Genomic DNA, 24,157 nt, shown 5'->3' on the forward strand with positions numbered 1-24,157 from the left:
ACATATCAGAGAGGAGTAAGGACTACATAGTAGCATCCTTGCACGAGGAGTTTCCGGTGCGAGCCTTAGTAGATAGATTCTCTATGGGCTGGATGATGGATTGTATACGTGTATACATGTCACATAGACGATTCGACGCATGCAAGGCAATCAAGAGTGGGGCTGCAAAGCCCAAGTGGTTAGATGCAGACGATTGGCGCCGACTGAGGGAGGAGGCTACAGATTCTCTAGGACATTGGAGTCAGCAGTGCGAGGCGGCGAGGGCATGACTCGAGGCTGGAGTGGTCTATCATCTTGGGAGTGGCGGCCACATGACATATTTGGAGGACTTTGTAAGTTTTTCTTTTGTTTTGCTTGTTTATTTTTTTGCAATATTCTTTGTACTGACAATCATGTTTCTAACAGTTAGCATTTTGTTTTCTTTGCAGCACTCTGTTACAAATCGCGATCCGATTGGCCTTGAGACTCGATATGCAGAGAGGCATGGTCTCACTTTATTGATCGATCGATTGTATAGATGCGGCGGCCCTGTAAGTCACTCACCTTTCTTGTTTGTAGTTACCATATTTAATTAAAATGCATTATTGTATGGTGGAATGATGTGTTGTTTCTTTTTCTGCAAAGTCTGTTCGATGCTCCTTTGCGGCGGTACGAGCTTTCAGGGAATGAGGATATGTAGCTCACCCTTGGATCCCTAGAGCTCACACACCTTTATTTTTGAGTCGCCTGATCTATGTAGACATTTTCTATGTATTAGTGATATCTTGTCATGATTGTACCAATCGCTTATTATGCGATCATGTATTTATTTCATGTATCAGTGTTATGATTTCAGTATACACTGTTTTTGTTTGCAAACGCATTGTACACAGTGCAGAAACTATTTTGTATGGCTCTAATAAAACACACAGTGCTAGCTACCCTGCCACAAATTTTTTTTTTCCATGTTACCATCACTATTAGCGTTGCAAATTTTACTGCTCGCATCATTATTTACATTGCAAACCATCGCTATCAGCGTTCGGTATCTTGCGATGCTGATACCGATGCCAATACCGACGACACTGATAGCGACGGTGATACCGACTGTTCTATAATGTCTCCAATAACGACGCTTTTTGTGACGACGGGGGCAAATTTTGTTATTTGTATTTTCATCGATTTAAACGTCGGTATAAGGCCTATATCTTGTAGCGCCTCTCCCTCTAACACACGATGTAGTTCGCTCTCTCTTTTGCTCTTTTGTGCAAAATGCCGCGCTCAGGTTTCGGCCCACTTTTTTTCGTCGATGTCAATTTGTGACGCAAATAATGATGCCGCTAATTTGCGTCACAAAATCACCGTCGCTATTCCTCTATATCCTTGTAGTGTATGTCCAAAAAACTTTAATTTTTAAAAAGTTGTTAAAAATATTTAATTAAAAAAATTTAATCTAACTGAGAGAGAGAGAGAGAGAGAGAGAGAGAGAGAGAGAGAGAGAGAGAGAGAGAGAGAGAGGAGAGGGGGAGAGAGGGAGAATAAAAATGTTTAATTTAAAAAGGACTATTATCTTTTCTCTTTCCCCTCCTCTCTCTATCTTCTTTTTAAAAAAAATCATTTTTCTTCTTCTTCTTCTTCTTTCTCTCTCTCTCTCTCAAAGTGTGTGAAAAATTATGTTCGAAAAAATTTAAAGTAAAAAATTTTTAAAAAATATTTATTTAAAAGAAAAGCTTAAACTAACACACACAGAGAGAGAGAGAGAGAGAGAGAGAGAGAGAGAGAGAGAGAGAGAGAGAGAGAGAGAGAGAGAGAGAGAGAGAGAACCTAGGTCCACATGAGAGAGCGAGAGGCGGGAGGAGGGGGGAGGAATTTAATTAAAAAGGGGAGGGGAAAATTAAAGAGAGAGATTATAAGTGAGAGAGAGGGGAGGGGGTTTTAATTTAAAAAAGGGGGTGAGAGAGGGGGGGGAAAGTGGATTTTAATGAAAAAAGGGAGGGGTAAGAGAAAAGAAGAGATTACATGTAAGAATGAGGGGAGGGGAGTGTTCTCCTAATTTTCCTTTTTTCTTCTCTCCCTCTCTTTTTTAAATTTTATCTTTTCTCTCTCTCTCTCTCTTTCCCCTCTCTCCCTTACCCTATCTCTCAAAAAATATTTAAATTTAAAAAAGACTTTTCTCTTTTCTCTTTTTCCCTTTCTCTCTTTCTATTTCCTCTTTCTTATTCTTCTTCTCTTTCTCTGTCCCTCAGTCGCCCCTCTCCTCTCTTTTTCTTCTCTCTCCTATTTTTTCATTTTTCTTCTTATCTTTTTAATTTTTTTCTTTTCTACTTCTTTTAAATTTTATCTTTCCTCTATAATTCTCTCTGTGTGTTAAAATTCTCTCTCTTCTTCTTCTTTTCTCTCTCCTTTTCTTCTCTCTGTCTCTCTCCCCCATTTTCTTCTCCCCCCTCTCTCATCTCTTTCTCTCTCTCTCTCTCTCAAATTTTGTATTTTCTCTTTTTATAATTCTCTTTCTCTCAGTTCCGCCTCTCACTCCCTCGCTCTCCTCTTCTTTATTTTTTGCTCTTTATATCTTTCTCCCGGTTTCTCTCTCTCTCTCTCTCTCTCTCTCTCTCTTTCTCATTATTTTTTTCTTCTCTCATTCTCTTTCAAATTTTATTCTCTCCTCTATTTTCTCTTTATATATTTTTCTCTCTTTATTTTTTATTTTCTCTCTCTTTCAAATTATATATTTCCTCTGTCTCTCTCTCTTTTCTCTTTCCTCTCTCTTCGTCTTTTTCTCTTTTTGCTTCTTAAAAAAAAATCATTCTCCTTTTGTCTCTCTCTCAAAGTGTGCGAAAAACTACATCCAAAAAACTTTTAATTAAAATAAGTTTTTAAAAATATTTAATTAAAAAGAAAGTTTAAATTAAAAAGTTTAATCTAACACACAAATAGAGAGAGAGAGAGAGAGAACCTAGGCCCTACACATGAGGGCGGGAGGGGGATAAGAAAAATGTTTAATTAAAAAAAGCTATTCTCTTTTCTCTTCCCCCCTCCTTTGTCCATCTTCTTCTTTTTATCATTATTATTATTATACACACACACACTCTCTCTCTCCTTATATATTTCTCTCAAAGTGTGTGAAAAACTATGTTAAAAAATTTTGAAATAAAGAAAGATTTTAAAAATATTTAATTAAAAGAAATGTTTAATCTCATTGAGAGAGAGAGAGAGAGAGAGAGAGAGAGAGAATCTAGGCCCTACATATGTGGGGGGGGGGGGGGGGGAGGGAGATGGGGATGAAAAATTTGATTAAAAAGGGGAGGGGAAAAAGAAAGAGAGAGATTATAAGTGAGAGAGAGGGGAGAGGGTTTCAATTTAAAAAAGGGAGGTGAGAGAGGGGGGAAAAGGGGCTTTTAATGAAAAAAGAGAGGGGTAAGAGAAAATGAGAGATTACACGTAAGAAAGAGGGGAAATGAGAAGGTTTTGATTGAAAAAAGGAGGTTTGGAAAAAGGGGTAGGTTGGAGAAGCCCTTTGGAAATTTGAGGCTTTTCGAACGTACAATGAAAATAATATAGTAGTAAAATTACACCCACCTCATATTGAAAACATTTAGTCCTTTGATTCTTCTAATGTCCAAAGCCGGCTTCGTACCTAAATCCCCTAGCTCATTATACATTTCTCACTATTAAATATGACCACTCATTCTCCGTGGTACCAAAATTGTGTAGGCAAAGCCCTCTCATCATTATATAACATCACCTCCAACATTATGTATGCAAGTTTCCTCATGATTATAACATCACCTTGTATGATGTTTAGTGTTCTCATGTCACCAAATGATTCATTCTATGCCACTCGCCGCCAATCTTTAGTTAAATTCTTTAATGAAATTGTGACGTGATGAGATCTTTTGATGCATGGTGTGGCCCCTTTTTTCAACTTGATGTTTGGTTGTGTTAAGCTTTTTCCGTCAGGTACCAATCAGCTTAAGCCAGTGTAAAAAAAATGTATTTTAAGTCCGGAGGAAGAGAGAGCAGAAGATAAGGCGAATCTCCTTGTTCTTCTAAGTGAGAGCCAGCGTCGCATTACGTGCGAGCTATGGATGGCGCCGCTTTCTTCCAAGCCGAGTCGCCTTTCAAGCCTGTTCTGCTCGCCGGCCACATCGTGCCGCCCGGCAACCGGGTAAGCCTCATCTCAACACAACATTTTTGACCTCAAACCAGCAGCTATGGAGGAAAGGCTCTCATTGTAAAGTAAAATAACATCAACCAGCGTAACTTACATACTAGCAGAAATCAGGGGGAGGATTTGATCGTAAATGAAGTAAATCAGCGTAACTCAGATACCAGAAGAAAAGGGGGCCAGGTTCACATACCAGGAGGACCTAGGGGAAGGATTTTATTGTAAAATGAAGTAAATCAGCGTAACTCAGATACCAGCATGGCGAAATGGAACACTTCAACTTAACTCAGATACCAGCATAAATGAGTTCAGACCGGGCTTTCATCGCAAATGAACGAAATCCGCTTAACTTGGATACCAGCAGGAATGAAGGCCACATCTTTGATTGCAAAATGGAAGAAATCAGCAAAATTTGGATGACACTTCCTATAAACAGCATTGGTTTCTGTCTTTCTGCTCATGCTAGCTGTTCCATGGTCTATTGTACAGAACTGAATGTAGTAGATACAAAGGGAATTATTGTAGTATCGTCTGCAGTTGCAGATGAAAGTTCTTGTGTGAACTGAAGATTCTTGCTCTGGCTTTTTACATTGGCGGAGCTCAATGTGGTCCAAGGGAGTGTTTTGTGTGTTTGTTTTGCCAATTTATAAGACTTATATTCTGATTTACCTGTCTAAGTTATTGTTACTGTGCAATTTGGTTAAACAGACAACAAACCTGGATGTATTATGTTTCCGGCCTGAAGAGCACCAATCAAAGCCCAAGAAGAACAATGATATTTTCCCATTTTGGATAAAGAAACAACGCTCTCTATCACGCAGGATTGTGAAACTTACACAAAGGCGCCAACTTGGTGCTGTAAGTTGTCAAGAATCTGGTTCTTTGCTGTCAGCATTCTAAGTCGGCCCCTTGCATTTGATAGTGCTTTTCAAATTGTTTATTTCAGGTTCTTAAACTACTAGATGACGCAAGCAGGAATAATTTAAAGCTCAATCGAGTTGTAATGAACTCAGCACTAGCAGCTTGTGTGCATTGTGGTGATCTCAAGCAAGCGTATGCTCTCTACAAGATAATGCTGCAACCAGGGAACTGTGGAGTTGACTCAGTCACTTACAATATACTTATCAAAGTTGGTCATATACATCATCACTTCCTTTCATTAGCGAATCAAGTCACATCAACATTGTTTTTCATCTGTGATATTTGTATTTGCTGAAAATATGGTTGTCTAGTTCATGATAATGCATTTGTGACTAAATTATGCCTTTGATACATGAAAGCCTTCTATTCACCTCCAGCTAATCTGGTTGCTCGTGGTTCTGTTTTAAAGGGACTGTCTGATAATAGGATGTTTGATGAGGCATTTGAGCTTGTAGAATCCCTTGAGAATGGAACAGTACCAGGGAAGCCATTGTTAATGGAGGTGCATGTTCGTACTCTATTGAATGGTCTTGCTGAAGCAGGTGGTACAGCAACTTTACTCTATGTGTTGTTATCTGTTGGATTAAAGTGCTTTGTTTGTTTCTCCTTTTATTTATCTGCTGTTATGCATATGCATTTTGGAATTTTGTAGCATAGTAAATGCATGAAGCACATGACACGTGGAAAAATGAGCAGCTGAAGGAGCATTAAACATGTCTAAAAAAGCACTTTCCAAAGCTTTCCTAGAGATATTTTACCAAGGAATCCTGCCCTTTCACAAGGTATTGTTGATTTGTTTAAATGAGGGTTTACACTAATCGTAAATTACAGCACAAAAGCCCTATTTAGTTCTCCTTAAAACAGCCCCCAAAAGCATGTACTGCTTATTATAAAAATTGAATGGCTTTATTTTTGAACAATAGGACAAATGCACCAAAATCCTCTAAATAGAGTCCGTCATGGGCATCGTTTATCGCTATCATTCATCCACTCAGCCTTCAGCCTAACAATCACACTATTGCCCATGCCCCATCCAAAGTTGATGATAGAGGGTAGCACTGAAAGATGGAGGAGAGTCCTTGAATGTCGGAGTGTGCTGAAACTTGAAAAGTGTTGACAAACATGGATCTTGAACATAGTTTAGCTATGGAGGCTTGAACTCATAAGCAAGAGACATGAAGATTGATGACTAGACACAGACTTTCACTCAAGTGAATTAGGTTCCAAGATAGATTAGCTTGGACTCATAAACACAATCTTGAGTGGATAGAGTTACAGACTCTTAAGTACAAAGTACAATAGCATTGCATTAAAAAGTGAACCAAGTACATGCTTTTATAGCTTTCCAACTTCTCCACTATCCTCACAGTGCATATGGGATTCATGACATCTTTTCTTGGAGCATACATCATTTGTTATTTCTCAACGCCCCCCCTCAAATGATGAGTCCTTACACTTGCTGGCTTTTGCCCTCTCTACATGATAACATGGCCCGGGAGACTAGCTTATAGGTAGCCTAGTCAAGTTAAAGCTTGAGACTTTATATCTTTGGCAAGGGTTTTTACAAAGCAAATCCACTATGGGAACACATTTCTTAGAATAATCTGTCAGAGTTGTTGATGGTAGCAGAAGTATCTTCTTTTTCTTTTTCATTCATAACTTTGATGGCAGTCATTTTGCATCTACTGTGCTCTTTTCTTGTGAAAACATTCACTAGCAATATGGCCAGTCTTACTACAATAATGACCTATCATCCGACTTTTGTTGTTAGTGTTGAATCCTCAACCTCTTCCTTTGGGTCCAACAGCTTCTTTGGTGTATAAGAGATTTTCCCTAGATGATGGAATACCATCTTTTGCATTCTTGTTCTTCTGTTTGTTCTCTTCATCAAGAAGATAGTGCTTAATATCTTTAAGTGAGAGACTGGAAACATTGCTTAGTGTTGAAACAAGGTTCTCATATGGTTTATGATTAACATTGGCAAGCAATACTACTATTGCCTCATCTTCATCAATTTCAATGCTCTTTTTAAGAGTTGCAAGCTGAGTTTTAAGGCTCTTGAACTTATTAATGTGCACAGTTATAGAAGAACTGTCTTTTACATCCAATTTATAAAATTGCATGAGTAATTTTACCTTTGAGTTCTTTGCTTGGGTGCCAAAGATCTTGTCAAGTTTTTTCGATGCCTTCTTTGTATCCCTGATGTTAGAGATGTGGTGTAATATATCATCTGATAAACCCCACGCAATAATACCTAGAGCTTTGTGTTCATCTTGTTCCATGCCTTTGTTTTAGGCTGGTCTTCTGCAGCATTTTTCTCTTCAGCATCTTCTTTCTTGTCATTTACATTATCTTTTTCAAAGAGATCCTATAGGTCTTTCCTCATGAGATGGTACATGGTTTTCTCCTTCTAGGCGTGAAATCCTTCACCATTAAACTTTGCTATCTGTTTCAGGGACCAGTTCAGTCACTCGGGTGTCTATCATTTTACAAAGAAATTGAGACTCACAAATGGATTTGATCAATAGGGCTTTAAATCATTACAAGTGTTGAGAATAAACTTTTGAGTAGCTGAGGTAAAGTCAGTGAATTCATGAGTGAGTTAAATACACAAGTGCTAAGAGACACTGATTGAGTATCAAGAGATACTATTGATGTTGAGTCTCCTTGATGAGCTAGATGTTGTTGACTTGATTTTTTCAAATCTTCAAAAATCCTCAAAGACTTGTCCTCGTTGTTGATTAATCAGTGGCATTGAGTAGATGAGAGTTGCAAGGGGTCCCTTGAGCCTTCCAACTAGCAAAGATAAGCAAATGAAGTGAGAAATGAAGTTTAGTTACTTTTGGCTATGGGGGACTGTGATTATGGTTCTCAGCCCGACTAGTTTTTCCCTTCTAGTAGCGCAACGAGTTGACCATTGCACAAGATATTGCATGGGGAGTAGGCTTGCATAGTGAGCTTCAAAAGCCCTATGCTCAGAGTAGATCGCGCAGCAACGTAGGAGACGGATCTCTGTAAGACCTGAAATTGGCGCAGTTCTGGGCAGCGAGGTCCAATTTTCATAACGCCGGGCTCCACAGTGAACAATGTCACACTTTGATGTGATAGGGAGCTGAGCTGGAAGAGTTTCCCATGAAGACACCTCGAGCTGAAATCACATGTATGCTGAGATCTAAGTGCTCAAGTGAAGGTAGGTGTAGGTAGTCTGGCTATGGTGGCCAAGAAGAGGCGTGTGGGAATAAAGTAGGAAATGAACTCAAATACTTGTCCTGAGCTGGAGTTGAGCTATGAGAAGTTGGAGAAGGAGGGAGAGGAGTTAAACTGAGCTTACCATGGCTCTAATACCATGTTGACAAATATGGATCTTGAACACAGTTTAGCTATGGAGGCTTGAACTCGTAAGCAAGAGACATGAAGACTGATGACTAGACATAGACTTTCACTCAAGTGAATTAGGTTCCAAGATAGATTAGCTTGGACTCATAAACACAATCTTGAGTGGATAGAGTTACAGACTCTAAGTACAAAGTACAATAGCATTGCATCAAAAAGTGAACCAAGTACATGCTTTTATAGCTTTCCAGCTTCTCCACTATCCTCACTGTGCATATGGGATTCAGGACATCTCTTCTTGGAGCATACATCATTTGTTATTTCTCAACAAAAAGCAGAATGAAGACCAGCCAATAGCTGATTGCTATAAATAGTCAAAAAGGGAAAAGTTGGTCAATTGTGGATCACTGAATCTGAAATCAATGCTAAATACAATGGAGGATTGATCAGTCCTTCAGTCCTTGCACATAGCCCAAAGCATCAGTGAGGGCACTGGATTAGGCTGGAAAATGATGATAGCATTGGAGACGGTGGCGGTGGCAGTGATGGAGATGGAGTGTGCAGCTATCAGTCCTCAACGGACACTGAGTTGCTTGGCTGACTGCATAAAGGCAGTTTGACTGCATATAATGCAGTATGAAATGCTGACATGGCAGGCTAAGGGCTGATTGCAGCCATCTGGAGCCAATCCCTAGTAAATACGTTGCACAACCTTTGGCTGAACATGAGAAATGGCTTCAGACATTGATTTGGAGAAGAATTGCATGCTCTAAAAAGAGCTACCTCCTCAACATGATAGATTGAATGTCAAAGCTCCTAAGACTTAGATTGAGGCTCACAGGTAGGAGATGACTTTGTATGACAAACATGATTGCTAACACGCCCTCTCATATCTTAGATGTGGTTGAAGGCCAAAGAAGATGTGGATCCAAGGGTCATAGGAAGAGTGCCAATGTTGATGAGGTCTGTTGATGTAGACCATTGATGAAGAAGGTCCTCATGATCTTGGTAATCCCCCTTTGAAACAATAGGGGCCAGGGAATCCACAACCACATCACCTAATTGTCCCCCTTTAAAAGGGATGGGAGGTACGAGGGAACACCGAGTGGGTGGGGGATAGGATGGAACCTATAGAAGAGATAGTGCACAAGTGGGAACGGGTACAACAAGAGACAATTGTTGTTGAGAACCTTGTATAAGAGAAGGAGAATGAAGCTTGTATAGCCCGCTCTTCTATATACTTGTCACTAAAACAGCTCCCGAAGAATATTCCTAAATAGAGACAGCTTGCCCGATAAAGATAACCTTAGTACCAAGTCTAGTAAGGCCATGAACATAGAGGAGTGCAAAGCCCAAGTTAGAAACATATAGGACTTCTGAAACAAAGCTCGAGGAACAGGCTGAAAATAATTGCAAAGTGCCAAGACCACTAATAGATACCAAACAAATGTTGTTAATGGTGACAAAATACTCAGATGAACGAAGATCTTGTAGCAAATTTTCTCGTGGAGTCATATGACTTGATGCACTGCTATCAAGAAGCTAAGGGTTCGTGAAAGATGAAGCATCCATTGAAGAAGGCTTCTCCAACACGTGGATATGAAGGAACATAGACTCATGGGTAATAGCTGGTGTAGAGGTAGAGAATTTAGCTCTATTCTTCGCTTCTGGTGAAACCAGCCTTCCTTCTCGGATAGGGTGGTTTAACCTGATTAAGCACTTAATTACAACAATTAGCAAATGAACATAAACTGAAATGCTCACTTTACCTTCATAAACTTGGACAGTGGACACCTTGTTGGCCCCAAAACTGGCGCTTCTTTCGGTATTTCTTTAATTTCAATTGCTGATGGATAAATTATAAGCCGATATTTCACAATCTCCTTGGCTGATTCAAAAGCCCCTTGCTGTTCCAATAATCAGCAAAGCATTCGGGCAAATTGCCCCTTGATTTTCACCCAGGACTTGCTCTAATGGAGCCCCAACTGGTCAAATGCTGCCCCAAATTCACAATAGATGGGCTGGCATCTGAAATCCTCACAATTCCACGAATTTCTGGTATTGATTTCAGTGTACAATGCCTTTGACTGATGGCACGGGTCCCAAGGTGGCTGCTAAACCCTAATTGTTGCTGTAATTTAGGGTTTACAGTAGTAAACTCTCTGTTGTCCACCAAATTTGGCTGTACTCTGCTACCCATGGCTGAGAATTGTTGAGAATACTTGAGCATAGACTGGAGGAGATGAGAGAATGTTGTAGAAAGAGAGAAAATCAGTTGAAATGTATCTTCTGATTCGTAGCTCTGATGACAAATCTGATGGCACCAACAGCTTCAAAAGGGGGGTAAAACAATAGCTTGTTGGCGAGCCCTCCTCTCCTATCGCCGCCTCTCTTAAGATGGAAGAGAAAACCTACGGCCCCCTGACCTGTCGCGGCGCGCGATCAATCGTCGTCGCCTCTTAGAGCCAAATCTAATCACCTCCTCCCCCTCCACCAAGCTCCGAATGGCTGCCATTCAGCTTCCACCACCCTCCAACAGTCTTCTCCCTTTCCATTGCCAAGTGGCAGCCTTCCTAATGCATTTTCAGCCATTAAATCAAATTTTCAAAATTAATTAATTCTGAAAATTAATTTCAGCCCTTTTGACCTTGCCCAAAATTAAACATGTCCGTAATTAATTAATTAATGCTAGTCCCTAGTGTCACCACTGACACTTAATGGCCAAACAATTGTCCTAGGGTCCAACCTGGCACCAATTGACCACTAAAACCCAGTTGACATAACTTAACACAACTTTTACCTTTAACACCTATTGCATCCTCGAGGTCCTTGGCCCGTTCCCATGAAATAACTGCCATGTGCATCACATGTGCTAAACAACCTTGCACATTTGATTAGTAACTTAATGAAATGTTACTAGCAAGATTAAAGCATCTCAAAATTTTACGTCCCCATGACAAACCTCCCCCTTGAAAACCTTGCAATCGTCCTCGATTGCACTGCATTGGGCCAAAGCAAAAGTATATTACACTGGAATTTCAATTTGGCATGACAGTCACCACAACATTGGCCACTGTTGTCAAACCGTTGCATATGCGCAAAACTTATTGAAAATTTCCAGCTAGCAAAACATAATAGAAAACTGAAAAACAGTCCAAAACTGTTGCTAGAAACCATTGGATGCATCCATAACTCATGTTTCTCAACCATTCTGACTTCAAAACCACAGTAAAGCATATTCTCAGCATAAACCATGACTGAAACTTTCAATGACATTCGTTTACATGTGGCTGTCCATGGAATCAGCTATAAACCATTAAAAACTGAGCATGACCTGATCATAAACTGATCATGGACTGATATGAGAACTGATCACAAATGGCTGCAAATGTGACTCCAAACTGACCACAAGCTGATGGTAAAAAAAACTGATGCAAAACTGATCCCAAAGTGATCATAAACGATTCTCAAACTGATCAAAAACTGAGCTGAAACTAGTTAGAAATTGATCTCAAAATTGAGGCAAAAACTCACGCCAAACTGGTCCAAAAACTCATGCATAAGTATAGTCTCAGAGCTGCGGTGACAACCATACTCATATACATGTATCTCATAGTGACTAGTACACCGAGTAGTGACCTCATGGCACACATACTGTCAGCATAGTACCTTGGATGCATGCTGAATACATCCGAGATCCACTACATACGAGAGCTGTCCAAAACCGGTGGAGTGGAAGTGCTACCTCCCCCTTGAGCATCAGGCAATGCTCCGGACGCCCGCTCTGCTGAACTTGAGTAAGCCCGATTCAAAGTCGGCTCTAACTGAAAGGCATTGAGATAAAGTTGCAAAAACTGAGGATGGTCTGTTAAGTCATCCTCTTCCATCCATTTTGCATCCATTGGTGAATAAATTTGAAACTTCACCAAATATCTTCTGGAAACTTTACCTCTGACCTTCCTTTCCTTATGTGCCAAAATTTGCTCGGGTACCAAAATCTCATCTAGTTCCTCAATCTCTGGCTGAATTTCAGCAGATACATTTTCTGGCACATCACTACGAAAAGATCTCAACAAACTGACATGAAAGGCATTGTGTATCCGCCAATGTGGAGGTAATTTCAGCCGATATGCAACATCCCTGACCTTTTCCAACGCTTGAAAGGGCCCATAGTATCTCATGCTTAACTTCGGATACAATCTCTCTCTTTCCTTCATCTTTTTCAGCCTTGCCTTTTCGAAACGCAGCAATACATAATTGCCCTCTGCAAACTGCAAAGCACGTCTATGGTGATCAAGTGCCCGCTTTTGCTTGTCCTGTGACCTCTTAAATGCATACTTTATCTTTGCATAGGTTGCATCCAAGCTTTCCACAAAGTGATCAGCCTCAAAGATTTTATCCTTAGTGTGCAAAATAGGTGGAATCTTCTTGCCACCCTCAACCACCTCAAATGGAGCCTTGCCAGTGGAACTATGTACCGTATTATTGTATGCAAACTCAACCAATGGCAAATACTGCTCCCACTGTGTCTTGTGGTCTAAAAATAACACCTCAAAAGATCCAACATTGTGGAATTTGCTTCCTCAGACTGACCATCTGTCTGTGGATGGAAGGATGATGAGAATTTCAGTGTGGTACCCATAATTTCAAACAACCCCTTCCAGAATAGACTGGTCATCCGAGGGTCTTGATCACTAATGATCGATTCAGGCATACCATGATACTTGAAAATGTGTTTGCATAAATAATCGTGCCATATGATCAGTCTTTATCTTCTTCCTCACCGGAATGAAATGGGCTTATTTGCTAAACTTGTAAATAATAGTCCATATCCCATCATTCCCTGTATGTGTCCTAGGAAGCTCAAAGATAAAGTCCATAGCAATGCTTTGCCAAGGCCTATCTGGAATAGGCAAGGGCTGCAACAAGTCCAACATCTTTTGCCTATCATGCTTTATCTTCTGACATATGATGCATGCCCTAACAAATTGGTCTACATCATGCCTCAAAGGTGGCCAATAAAAGAAATGCTCCACTACCTTGACTGCGGCATCAATACCTCTGTGTCCTGCATACGGAGGAGCATGACTTTCAATGATCACTCTAGGCCTCAACTGCTTTGTGACACATAGTCGTCCATGCATCAATAGAAATCCATCTCTTAGCATAAAATGCTCATGCCTTTGGCCATTGCAAAGTTGATCATAAACATTAGCAAAGTCCGAATCAGCAGCATATTGCTCTTTCATGGCATCCAACTCAGTGTGATAAACCATAGTGACTGCTGAAATTTGTGGCTTACGTGACAGTGCATCAGCCACAACATTCTTTTTACCATCAATGTGTACAATGTGAAAATGAAACATAGAGAGAAAATTTGCCCATCTCATATGCTTCTCTGACAACTTTGTTTGCGTCAGAAAGTACCTTAAAGTTTGATGGTCTGTCTGCACTGTAAAATCAGCCCCCAACAAATAATGTTTCCACGTAGACAGTGCATGAATTATAGCCAAGAGCTCTTTCTCATAAACTTGTAAATTTCTCTCTGCACCGTGGAGAATTCGGCTCTCATAAGCCACAACTTGACCATCTTGCATAAGGACAATCCCAATGCTGTTACCACATGTATCACATTGAACCACAAATGACTTTCTTAGATTAGGCAACACAAGCAAAGGATCTAAAGTCATCTTTTCCTTCAACTTTTCAGGTGCTGAAATTTCCATTGCTGTCCATCTAAATGGCACATCTTTTTTTTGCAAAGCATGCAATGGAGATGCAATTTCAGCAAACCCGCGTACATACTTCCTATAGTAAGAACATAAACCCAAGAAGCTGCGGATCTCATGAACATTCTTCAAAGCTGGCCATGAACGTATTGCTTCAACCTTAGCAGGGTCCATACAAATACTATCAACCGATACAATATGTTCCAAGAAGTGGATTTCATGCAAAAAGAATTTACTCTTCTTGTCATTGATAACCAGTCTATGCTTATGCAGCTCATTGAAAACAATGTCCAAGTGCTTTCTATGCTGCATCTCATTCTTTGAATAGACAATCATGTCATCAAAGAAAGTACCCACAAATGCTCTATGTGGCCGAAAGATGTGCCCCATCATTCGGTTAAAAGTGGCAGGAGCATTCGTAAGTCCAAAAGGCATGACAAGAAATTCATATAACCCAAAAGATGTCCTAAAAGTTGTCTTAGGCACATTCTCCGGTCTAATGCGTATCTGATGATACCCACTTTTCAAATCTATACAGCTGAATATTGCTGCCCCCTGCAATCTATCCATAACATCATCGATCCGAGGGATCGGAAAGCGGTTCTTTATCGTGATCTTGTTCAGAGCACGATAGTCAATGCACATACGCCATGAACCATCCTTTTTCTGCACCAAAAGCATTGGAGAACAGAAAGGAGATGAGCTGGGCTGAATCAGCCCTTTTTCTAACACCTCATTTACCTGACTCATAATCTCCTCCTGTTGGGCTGCACTGACTCTATAGGGTGGTTTATTAGGAGGGCTACTTCCAGGGATAAGGTCTATGCCACGATCTTCGGGTCTTTCAGGTGGTAGCTGCCCTGGAAGTGACTGGGAGAAGCAATCAGCATACATTTTCAGACATGACATGCGATTCTTCTCTAATTTAGACATATTCCCAGCATTCTCACTATCATCCTTATCCTTAGCAAAAACTCAATACGTTGAAAGATGATTTTTCATTACTTTAGAAATAGTAACTGCAAATACAATAGGGACAGATTCCCCTTTCAACTTTATATCAAGTGTGAGTGTCTTTCCCTTATGTTGAATAGTGATCTCTTTTGCATATGAATCAATCACTGCATGCATACGGTGGCACCATGGCATACCAAGCAACACATCACAATCCTTAAGTGGAGCAATGTAAAACTCTTCGCTATCCACATATCCCTGTATGTGCAATCGAAGCTTTCCAATGAGTGGCGTGACAGGTTCTGCATGACCCTTACATGCCATTCTAACTTCCCCGATGGCTCCCATCTCATCCTCTTTGATGCCTAGATGGGCTTGCATGTCAGTAGAGATGAAGTTGGCTTGTGCACCATTATCAAAGAAGATCAATGCATGCTGATCCCTAATTTTGCCCCATGCTCTGCACAACTCAGTAGCATCATCATTGGGCTGATCACTAACAACATCGGGCACCAATCCCACTGATGTTTTGGGCCTTTTACCCTTAGGATCTCCCTGATTTTCTGATTTTACAGCTTGCTGCCTATTGGGCCATGTTTGCAATATGACCCTCCTATTCACAAATAAAGCATTTATTTGCAGCCATTAATTTCCTAAGTTGTGCCAATGTTTTCAAGCCCTTTCTTTGCTGTTTTGGCCTCTTTTCAGGCTGGTTTTCAGATATGCCCCTTTTCTCAGCCTTAAGCAACTTTTTATTCGGCTTCTCCCCGCTCTCTTGGAAGCCCGAATCCTTTCCACGCAGCAAAGCATCGGCTGTAGCAGCAGTCTCTATGAGCTGAGACATGCTAGACACGGTGGATTTTATGCAAAAATCCCTGATTCCTTTGGGCAGCCTACATACATATTTTTCCACTTGCTCATGAAGGGGTACGGCACGATAAGAAGTGACGGGCAGCAATGCATCCCAAAACTTCTTATTGTATTGCTCTAAATTCTTGCATTCCTTAGCATCAAGCTTGTTCCAAGCTGTCATGATGTCTACCTCAAAGGTACTAGTCAACCAATTCGATGCAAACATTTGCTTTAATTGTACCCATGTTGATGGTGCTCTACCTTGCATCAAGAGCGTGGACCACCACTGCAATGCATTCCCCTTCAAGAAAGTGGCTGCCTTTCAAATCTTAGAGGATTCGGTGAAGTTTCCCCCTGAATAGGTTGCATCAAACTGCTGAATGAAGGTCAAAGCTTTCAACGTATCTTGTGCACCACTGAAGGACTCAAACTTCACTACTTTTCCACCCTCATCATAGTCTTTTGCTTCCCCTTTGGGAGTCAAGTTGTCATACATTGGCTGCTGCAAAAAGGGTGCATTTGCTGTATTTACATTATGACCAAGCCCAAATGAAGCATTTGGATGACCAACAATCATTTCTTGAGCCCCATACGCATTCGGGGGTGCAGATGCATTGCCAAACATTCCACTTTGTGCCCCAGGCATCAAGCCAATACTACCACACATAGGGTTTTGCACATTTCCAACCATACCCGAAAACAATGGGCCTTGCACACCATGCATTGGCTGCTGCATACCATAGGGATTTGTGCCATGCATTCTCGTATGCGGCCCTTGGCCAACCATTGCATGAAAAATCGTGCTACCACCAAAGTATCCTAGCTGCCCCATCATAGCATGCATGCCCGGCTATCTAAAATCCATTGGATTGGCACTTCCATAATGGCCTTGCATTTGCATTCCTTGCCCCATAGGTACCATTTGTTTAGCTTCATTGGCCTCTTTAGGAGCTTCAAGTGAAGGATTTGGCACTACCTTCGGTGCATCTTGCTGTCCTGAAGGTGTAGAAGTTGACTTCTTCTTCTTGCCCTTGCTGTCCTTCTTCGGAGCATTCAAAAATCAGGTGAATTGAGGATCCTTTGCCAATTCAGCAAAGAGATTTGCTGCTGTCCTCATTCGATTCTTGAACTAGTCATCAAATTCCTCTTCACTTTGCTGGTCATCTACCTCATGACAGCTTGAAGGCCCTGCATCTTGCCCAACAACAACATTTTCAGCTTGTTGTCCATCATGAGAGCCTTGTCCAAGATTAGGCATTGCATTTCTTTCATTCCCATGAGAATGTCCATACTAAGAGGCATTATCACTACTTGATTCCATCTCACTATATGAAGACATGTTGCTGTAATTTCTCAACTGAGCACAAAAATCAGCACTAGCACAAAGCTTTGGCTTGCAATCAGGTGCCTCGGGCTCACCAAATCAAGAGATTGAGTGATTATCCTGGCAATAGAACCATGAAACCAGCCTTCCTTCTCGGATAGGGTGGTTTAACTTGATTAAGCACTTAATTATAGCAATTAGCAAATGAACATAAATTGAAATGCTCACTTTACCTTCATAAACTTGGATAGTGGATACCCTGTCGGCCCCAAAACTGGCGCCCCTTTCAGTATTTCTTTAATTTCAATAGGTGATGGATAAATTACAAGCCGATATTTCACAATCTCCTTAGCTGATTCAAAAGCCCCTTGCTGTTCCAATAATCAGTAAAGCATTCGGGCAAATTGCCCCTTGATTTTCACCCAGGACTTGCTCTAATGGAACCCCAACTGGTCAAATGCTGCCCCAAATTCACAATAGATGGGCTGGCATTTGAAATCCTCACAATTCCACGAATTTCCGATACTGATTTCAGTGTACAATGCCTTTGACTGATGGGACAGGTCCCAAGGTGGCTGCTAAACCCTAATTACTGTTGTAATTTAGGGTTTACAATAGTGAACTCTCTGCTGTCCACCAAATTTGGCTGTACTCTGCTACCCATGGCTGAGAATACTTGAGCATAGACTGGAGGAGATAAGAGAATGCTGTAGAAAGAGAGAAAATCAGCTGAAATGTATATTCTGATTCGTAGCTCTGATGACAAATCTGATGGCACCAACAGCTTCAAAAGGGGAGTAAAACAGTAGCTTGGCTGACGAGCCCTCCTCTCCTACCGCCGCCTCTCTTGAGGCGGAAGAGAAAACTTGTTGCCCCCTGTCTTGTCGCGGCGCGCGATCAGTCGTCGTTGCCCCTCAGAGCCAAATGTGATCACCTCCTCCCCCTCCACCAAGCTCCGAATGGTTGCCATTTAGCTTCCACCACCCTCCAACAGCCTTCTCCCTAGTTGCATGGGAAAGTTTTGCCAGGTGGCAGCCTTCCTAATGCATTTTCAGCCATTAAGTTAATTTTTTAGAATTAATTAATTTTGAAAATTAATTTCAGCCCTTTTGACCCTGCCCAAAATTAAACATGCCCATCTGAAATGAAATTGGCTAGGCCATTTGCAACTTGGAGTGGCTCCCAACCTCTGTTGACCCTTAGACTAGCATTAATTAATTAATTAATGCCAGTCCCTAGTATCACCACTGACACTTAATGGCCAAACAATTGTCCTAGGGTCCAACCTGGCACCAACTGACCCCCAAAACCCAGTTGGCATAACTTAATACAACTTTTGCCTTTAACACCCACTACATCCTCGGGGTCCTTGGTCCGTTCCCATGAAATAACTGCCATGTGCATCACATGTGCTAAACAACCTTGCACATTTGATTAGTAACTTAATCAAATGTTACTAGCAAGATTAAAGCATCTCAAAATTTCACGTCCCCGTGACATCTGGACAAATGTGAGGGTATTATTTCCAACATTTCTTCTTGGGATGGGTCTTGTCCCCGCAGTGTGGGCATCTAAACTTCTTTGAATTTGTGTTAGAGCTTGAAGAATTGTCATTTTTCTCCTCCTTGTGCTCGGTCTTTGATTTCTTCTTTTTCTTTTTTCCCCCTCTAGTACTTGCAGTGAAAGCCTGTGTGGAGCTGGATCCACTGACTCCTATCTCTTTGAGACACTCTTCTTGCTCCAAGATAAGTAGAGCTAGCTCCTCCCATAGAAGACTCTTAGGTCCTCAATGTAAAAAGGTTGGTGTAGAAGACATCACACTTTGAAGATAGGAGTTGAGTCAAGCAAATCATCACCATATCTTTTGAAGATATTATCTTGCCAAGGGATGCAAGCTCATCCCTCACATCCTCCAACCTATTGATGTGATCCTTCATGGAAGGAGAATCATTAATATTGAGTATCCAAAGTTTCTTCTCCAAGGTGATCCAATGGGCAAATGCCTTCTAACAAAGAAGCAAGTTTTGTCTACACTTCTGCGGTTGTCCGCAGCTTGCGAACATATAGTAGGGGAGAATCTTGTAGGCTCATGAAGAGGAAGGATTAGGCTCTAGAGTTGAGCGATTGAAGTGTTCCCATAGGGCTGCACCATCGTCGGTCCCACGTGGGGATCCACCATGGGATGGGGAATAAGGTGGGTAACGAACACCTGAAGATCGAAGGTGTCTAGAATACACTCCACCTTACAAGACCAAAGGGAATAATTTGATCCATCTAGCTGGTCTTCTTTGGGCAAAGAACGGGGAACGGGCATTTGCACTGATGGTTCTATCATAGGCATCCTAGGGCCAGAAGGACAGGCCATATGGGAGACATGAAGAGAGGGAGGAGGAGATGGCTGCTCCGATTTGTGTGACTTGGCAAGAGAGGGTTCCTGTGTAGGACGGGGTTGGGACCTCCAATCTTCGCGATGAGCATGCTGCCTCTGAAAGGGAGTATGAATAGAATCCCCATTTGAACAAGCAAAGCCTTGGAACTGGTGATAATTCATATCTCTAGACCTGCAAACACACTAAATCCACTGCATTTGGTTGTAGAAGAGCCCAAACGAAGAGAATAATCAGCTACACTTGCAAGAACATAGTTGTAGATGTCCCGCCTTTGTTGAAAGCAGGTGTAAAACACAAAATCTGCGTCTTCTTCAGCAAACAGCAGGCTGAAAATTTGCACTTTCAACATTAGGGTGGTCTTCTCTGAAGGAAACCTCTGTGTCCTCACTTAGGTGATGAAACTATGGGAGTGGGCAATGGAAGAGGAACACGAACATGGAGAGAAAAGGAGAAGAGAAAAGAGAACAGGAAGAGAAGAGAAATCTTCACTGAATCTGAAATGAATGCTGAATGCAATGAAGGACTGATTAGTCCCTGCATGCAGCCCAAAGTGTCAGTGAGGTCACCTGATCATGCTGGAAAATGATGACAACACCGGAGATGGTGACGATGACAGTGACAGAGACGGAGTGTGCAGCCAGCAGTCCTTGACTTTTGAATAAAATAGCAATATGCTAGATAAAGTTTGTACTTACTCTAGGTTCACTCAGACATTTCTTTTGCATTTTTTGTTGCCTCTAATAACAAATCAAATGATAAGCACCTCTTGGGACTTTCTACTTACAAATTTTTTCAAACAGCACCTTGTAAAATATAAAACATATTCTGTTGCTGTGTGTAGTGCAGGGGAGATGATGCGTGCATGTGGAGTACTCTCTAGATATCGCTCTGTGCTTCATCGAAAGGGTCCATCCATCTTTACATACAATATACTCATCAAGGTTCTTCAACACTACCCCTTTGGAACTTCACTTAATTATTTGTAACCACTTAGTCAATGGCCTTGTTCAAATGATTGTTTTTTGTTTGGGCATGTGCTTTTCATAAAAAATATTAAATAGCCAGTTTCTTTTGGAGAATTTGCTAGCATTATCATTGGTATTAGGGATGATCTTGTTTGTTTAGTGTTGTGGCTTGAAACAAAATTCTGCTTTATTTCCATCTAGGGTTTTGCAAACTCTGCTACTCCTTTGGAGGCTTTAAAACTGAGAGAAGACATGGACAGGTTTGGACTTCAGCCAGGACCAGTTACATTCAATTCCCTCATACGTGCATGCATGCATGGAGGAGATTTGGCCAAGGCCATGGAGCTGTTTAAAGAAATGAAGGTTGGTAAATTCTCAGATAAGCTATGTCTGTTTTATAGAAGTAGTTTGATTTATCGTTTTTCTTATTCTTATGCAATTTTCTTTATGGAGTTTTGATTCAGGAGACAGCGGAACGCTTGCATTCCCCAGAACTGCTGCCAAATATAGTGACTTACACAACATTGATCCAGGTATATTTTACTTCATGTTACTTATCTCTCTTTTTGTTAGCAAAGCCATATTATGTCTCTTGTGCATTCATGGTATTAAGAGATGTCACGTATACTATGCCCTTAGTGCTTTTTTTTCTGCCTTTTATTGACACATGATCAATTGGGTTTAGCATGGGGCTGTAATTATGCTGACATCTATGCTGGACATTGTTTTAAGAACTTTTATTGATCAGGGTAGTTTAGTGCTTTCATTGCCTTAAGCCTCCACAAGAGTTTAGACCTGTTTGGTGGAAGCCTAAACCTTTGCTGCAGTCCTTGAGGCTAGAAACAATAACCAGATTCAATTTCTTTTGCCTTGCCTTTCATAGTTGATCATGAGAATCAGGTTTAAGGATATCTCAAGAGAAAAGTTTTGAAGTGGATAATGATTGCACGACCAGCTTCGGCGAAAATAAAATCCCCTGAAGCATTAATTTTTCTCATGAAGATGCATAGGGAGGTTATACTAGTGAGTCTATTGAGTTTGTATGTCCAGCTTCATATCGTGAGGCTCCCATTTTCCTTTTCCAATTGTGGCCACTTGTGCCATGTGGCACATTCTTTATGATTCAGGTCAGCCAGATTTTGGCCTATTTAGGGCATCTGCTCTCACTTCATTAGCCTATTTACAGGCTGGCTCACATGTGGCCAGTTCTCTCTTCAGTTATTTTTGCATCTAGGATCACAGCCTAATAGCCTTGTTCATGATTGCCTTATTCTCTTGCATTCATTCTCTTTGCTGTCCACTCATCTCGCATCTTGATTTCCATCATTGTATCAAAGCATAGTGCCCTTGAAGCTTGACTGCTCATTGTTCATGGGAACATTGCAGTTTGGATGGCATCCTATCCCTTCTTTCATGGCTTATCTTGTCACTTGTCTGCCCTGCCCCAACTTGCTTAGCCAGTTTAGCAAGCTACTTGGTGTACAATATTTCCCTTGTGTTGAGCTAAAACACGCTTTAGAGCTGATTAGCATTTTTAAACAGTCCCAAAACATGCTTTACTAATGAAAAACACAAATTTGGTGTGTGGTCCGTGAAAATTTCAGTGGTCCCCCAAAACCCTAATTTTTTGGGGCACCCTTTAACATCAATAAGTAGATGGGCTGCCTACCATTTAGCCTTATCCTTTTGTGCAGGTTTCTTACTCTACCGTGTAGATTTCAGCCATCAGCCACCTACCATTTACTCTCCAGCCCATCATTGACTGCAGCCCATCACTATCCAGCCCTAGGCGGCTTGTTTTCAGTCATTGCTGTTGTTTAGAGGTCTCCATTTGCTCTGTCATCATAGTACCTTATTAGCTTGTGTGTTCAGCATCTGTGCTAGGCGATAGGTTGTTGTCATCTCTCCCATTGGGTGACTGCTATGGTACTTGTGTTTTTGCTATCCAGTAGGCTGTCTACGTCAGTAAATCCCTCTCTTGTTGTCACTTGATAGTTCTTTGCTTTGGCACTCTCTCATCTCCAATTGGTGGTTATTGCACTTGGGATTTGTCTTCGATGGACATCACTCTCTGTTGCCCATGGGCATTTTGTACTTTTACATTCATTTACAGCATTCATTCACTTCAGAGTTTCTTCTCTTTATGTTTGAGTTTTGAGTTTTTGCGTTTTGCGTTTTGTGTTTAGGGTTTGAGTTTTACTTGTCTTTGTCTAAGTCTTTGTGTTTCAATCTTGGTTGTGCATGTGTTTTCTTAATGCAAACCCTAGCATATCTTCACATGGTATCAGAGCCGATACTCTTCTAAAGAGTATCCTGTAGCGATTATGGAGGCTAGTCTTTGTGCGAGACTCATACGTGACTCGATTTTGACTCGTAATGTCTCAAGCACCTTCTAAGGATCCTATGACGCTGTCGGAGGGGTTTTTGTTGAAAGGTCGAATCCACCGGAGATCAGAAGTAGAAGGACGTAGAGATAGGAGATGGAAGAGAAGATAGAGAATACCCAAGTGGTAAACACGACAAAAACAAATCACAATGAATTAAAACAATATATATTGAAAGAACCTGGAATCTCTGCTCTACGCAGAAGTAATCTCCAGGCATTAGTTCTCTTGGAGTTCCTTCATAGACCAAAAACGTGGATCAGAAAAATCAGCTCTTTCTCTGCTGCTTGGAATCCAAATCTGATGGCTCTGTTGGCTCCGAAAGGGGGGTAAAACTCTAGGATGCCTGGTCATGGATCTCCCAAATCACTCCTTCTTCTTCTTTCAGTTCAATCTGCAGTTTTTAGCTTGTTTACAGCGATTGCGACGCGCACGATTTCGTCAATCTGTCCTTCTTGTGAAAATCCTCTCACTGGCTGAAAAAGCAACTAGCTTTTTGCATGCCATTCTAATCTAGAAGCTTTTTCTAACTTTTTCGGATTTTTACAATAAATAATATAAAAAAATAGACTAAAATTATCCAAAAATCTAGTATTTTCGGATAATTCATGCAACTCGCACTAGTACTAATGGCGCAGATCACATTGACTCTCTAGATCAATAAAGTCGGATGATGATGCATTTCATACATTTTCACACTATATCCTCATAACATCACGAGAACGCCCTATTAGACTTCTCCATCTTTGGAGGCTCTAAGAAGGCACTATGGTCTTGAGGAGGAGATAGAAACACCTTTACCTTTATCATCTTTTTCTTCTCGTTTTGATCATCTTATAGATGAAGAGTTTGAGAAGTACTTGCATATCACGTACAGTTTGGTTTATACTCCTCCAACGATTCCTACTACTTTGTCTAGTTCAATAGGTAAGACTGGCCATCTCTCTGATATTGGAGGGACCACAACATTCGGCGCATCTAGCAACTCATCTTCTTTATCTCAACCATTAGGTTCATATAACCCTTTTGAGTCATACGAGCCAAAAGCCTCTTCTGCTTTTCCTTTTGGTGTGTAGGATCTGGATGGTTTTCGATATGTTAACTTAAATAGAGAAGGCCGTCAAAGCAAATGCCGTTCATTAGGTATATCTTTGCCATCTG

At 41.0% G+C, this 24,157-nt stretch overlaps 1 protein-coding gene across 4 annotated transcripts in view; it reads left to right on the top strand.

Annotated features, from left to right (window-relative positions):
- Positions 1 to 3,832: 3,832 nt before the first annotated feature.
- LOC148020388 (pentatricopeptide repeat-containing protein At5g10690-like) overlaps positions 3,833 to 24,157 on the top strand; it is a 75,765-nt gene continuing 55,440 nt past the window's right edge. For 2 of the 4 annotated variants that reach the window (XM_087700681.1, XM_087700682.1), the window contains exons 1-7: positions 3,833 to 4,144; positions 4,853 to 5,002; positions 5,091 to 5,273; positions 5,475 to 5,607; positions 20,494 to 20,588; positions 20,814 to 20,975; positions 21,077 to 21,145. In XM_087700681.1, the coding sequence (XP_087556807.1) occupies positions 4,061 to 4,144; positions 4,853 to 5,002; positions 5,091 to 5,273; positions 5,475 to 5,607; positions 20,494 to 20,588; positions 20,814 to 20,975; positions 21,077 to 21,145 (876 nt within the window). In that variant the 5' untranslated portion in view covers positions 3,833 to 4,060. The remainder of the gene's footprint in view (positions 4,145 to 4,852; positions 5,003 to 5,090; positions 5,274 to 5,474; positions 5,608 to 20,493; positions 20,589 to 20,813; positions 20,976 to 21,076; positions 21,146 to 24,157) is intronic. The other 2 variants (XM_087700679.1, XM_087700680.1) reach the window with 2 other exon arrangements.

This window comes from Lygodium microphyllum, chromosome 19 (genome assembly GCF_053477565.2).
Source record: "Lygodium microphyllum isolate KBCC chromosome 19, Lygodium_microphyllum_v1.1.10, whole genome shotgun sequence".
Classification (NCBI taxonomy): Eukaryota; Viridiplantae; Streptophyta; class Polypodiopsida; order Schizaeales; family Lygodiaceae; genus Lygodium; species Lygodium microphyllum.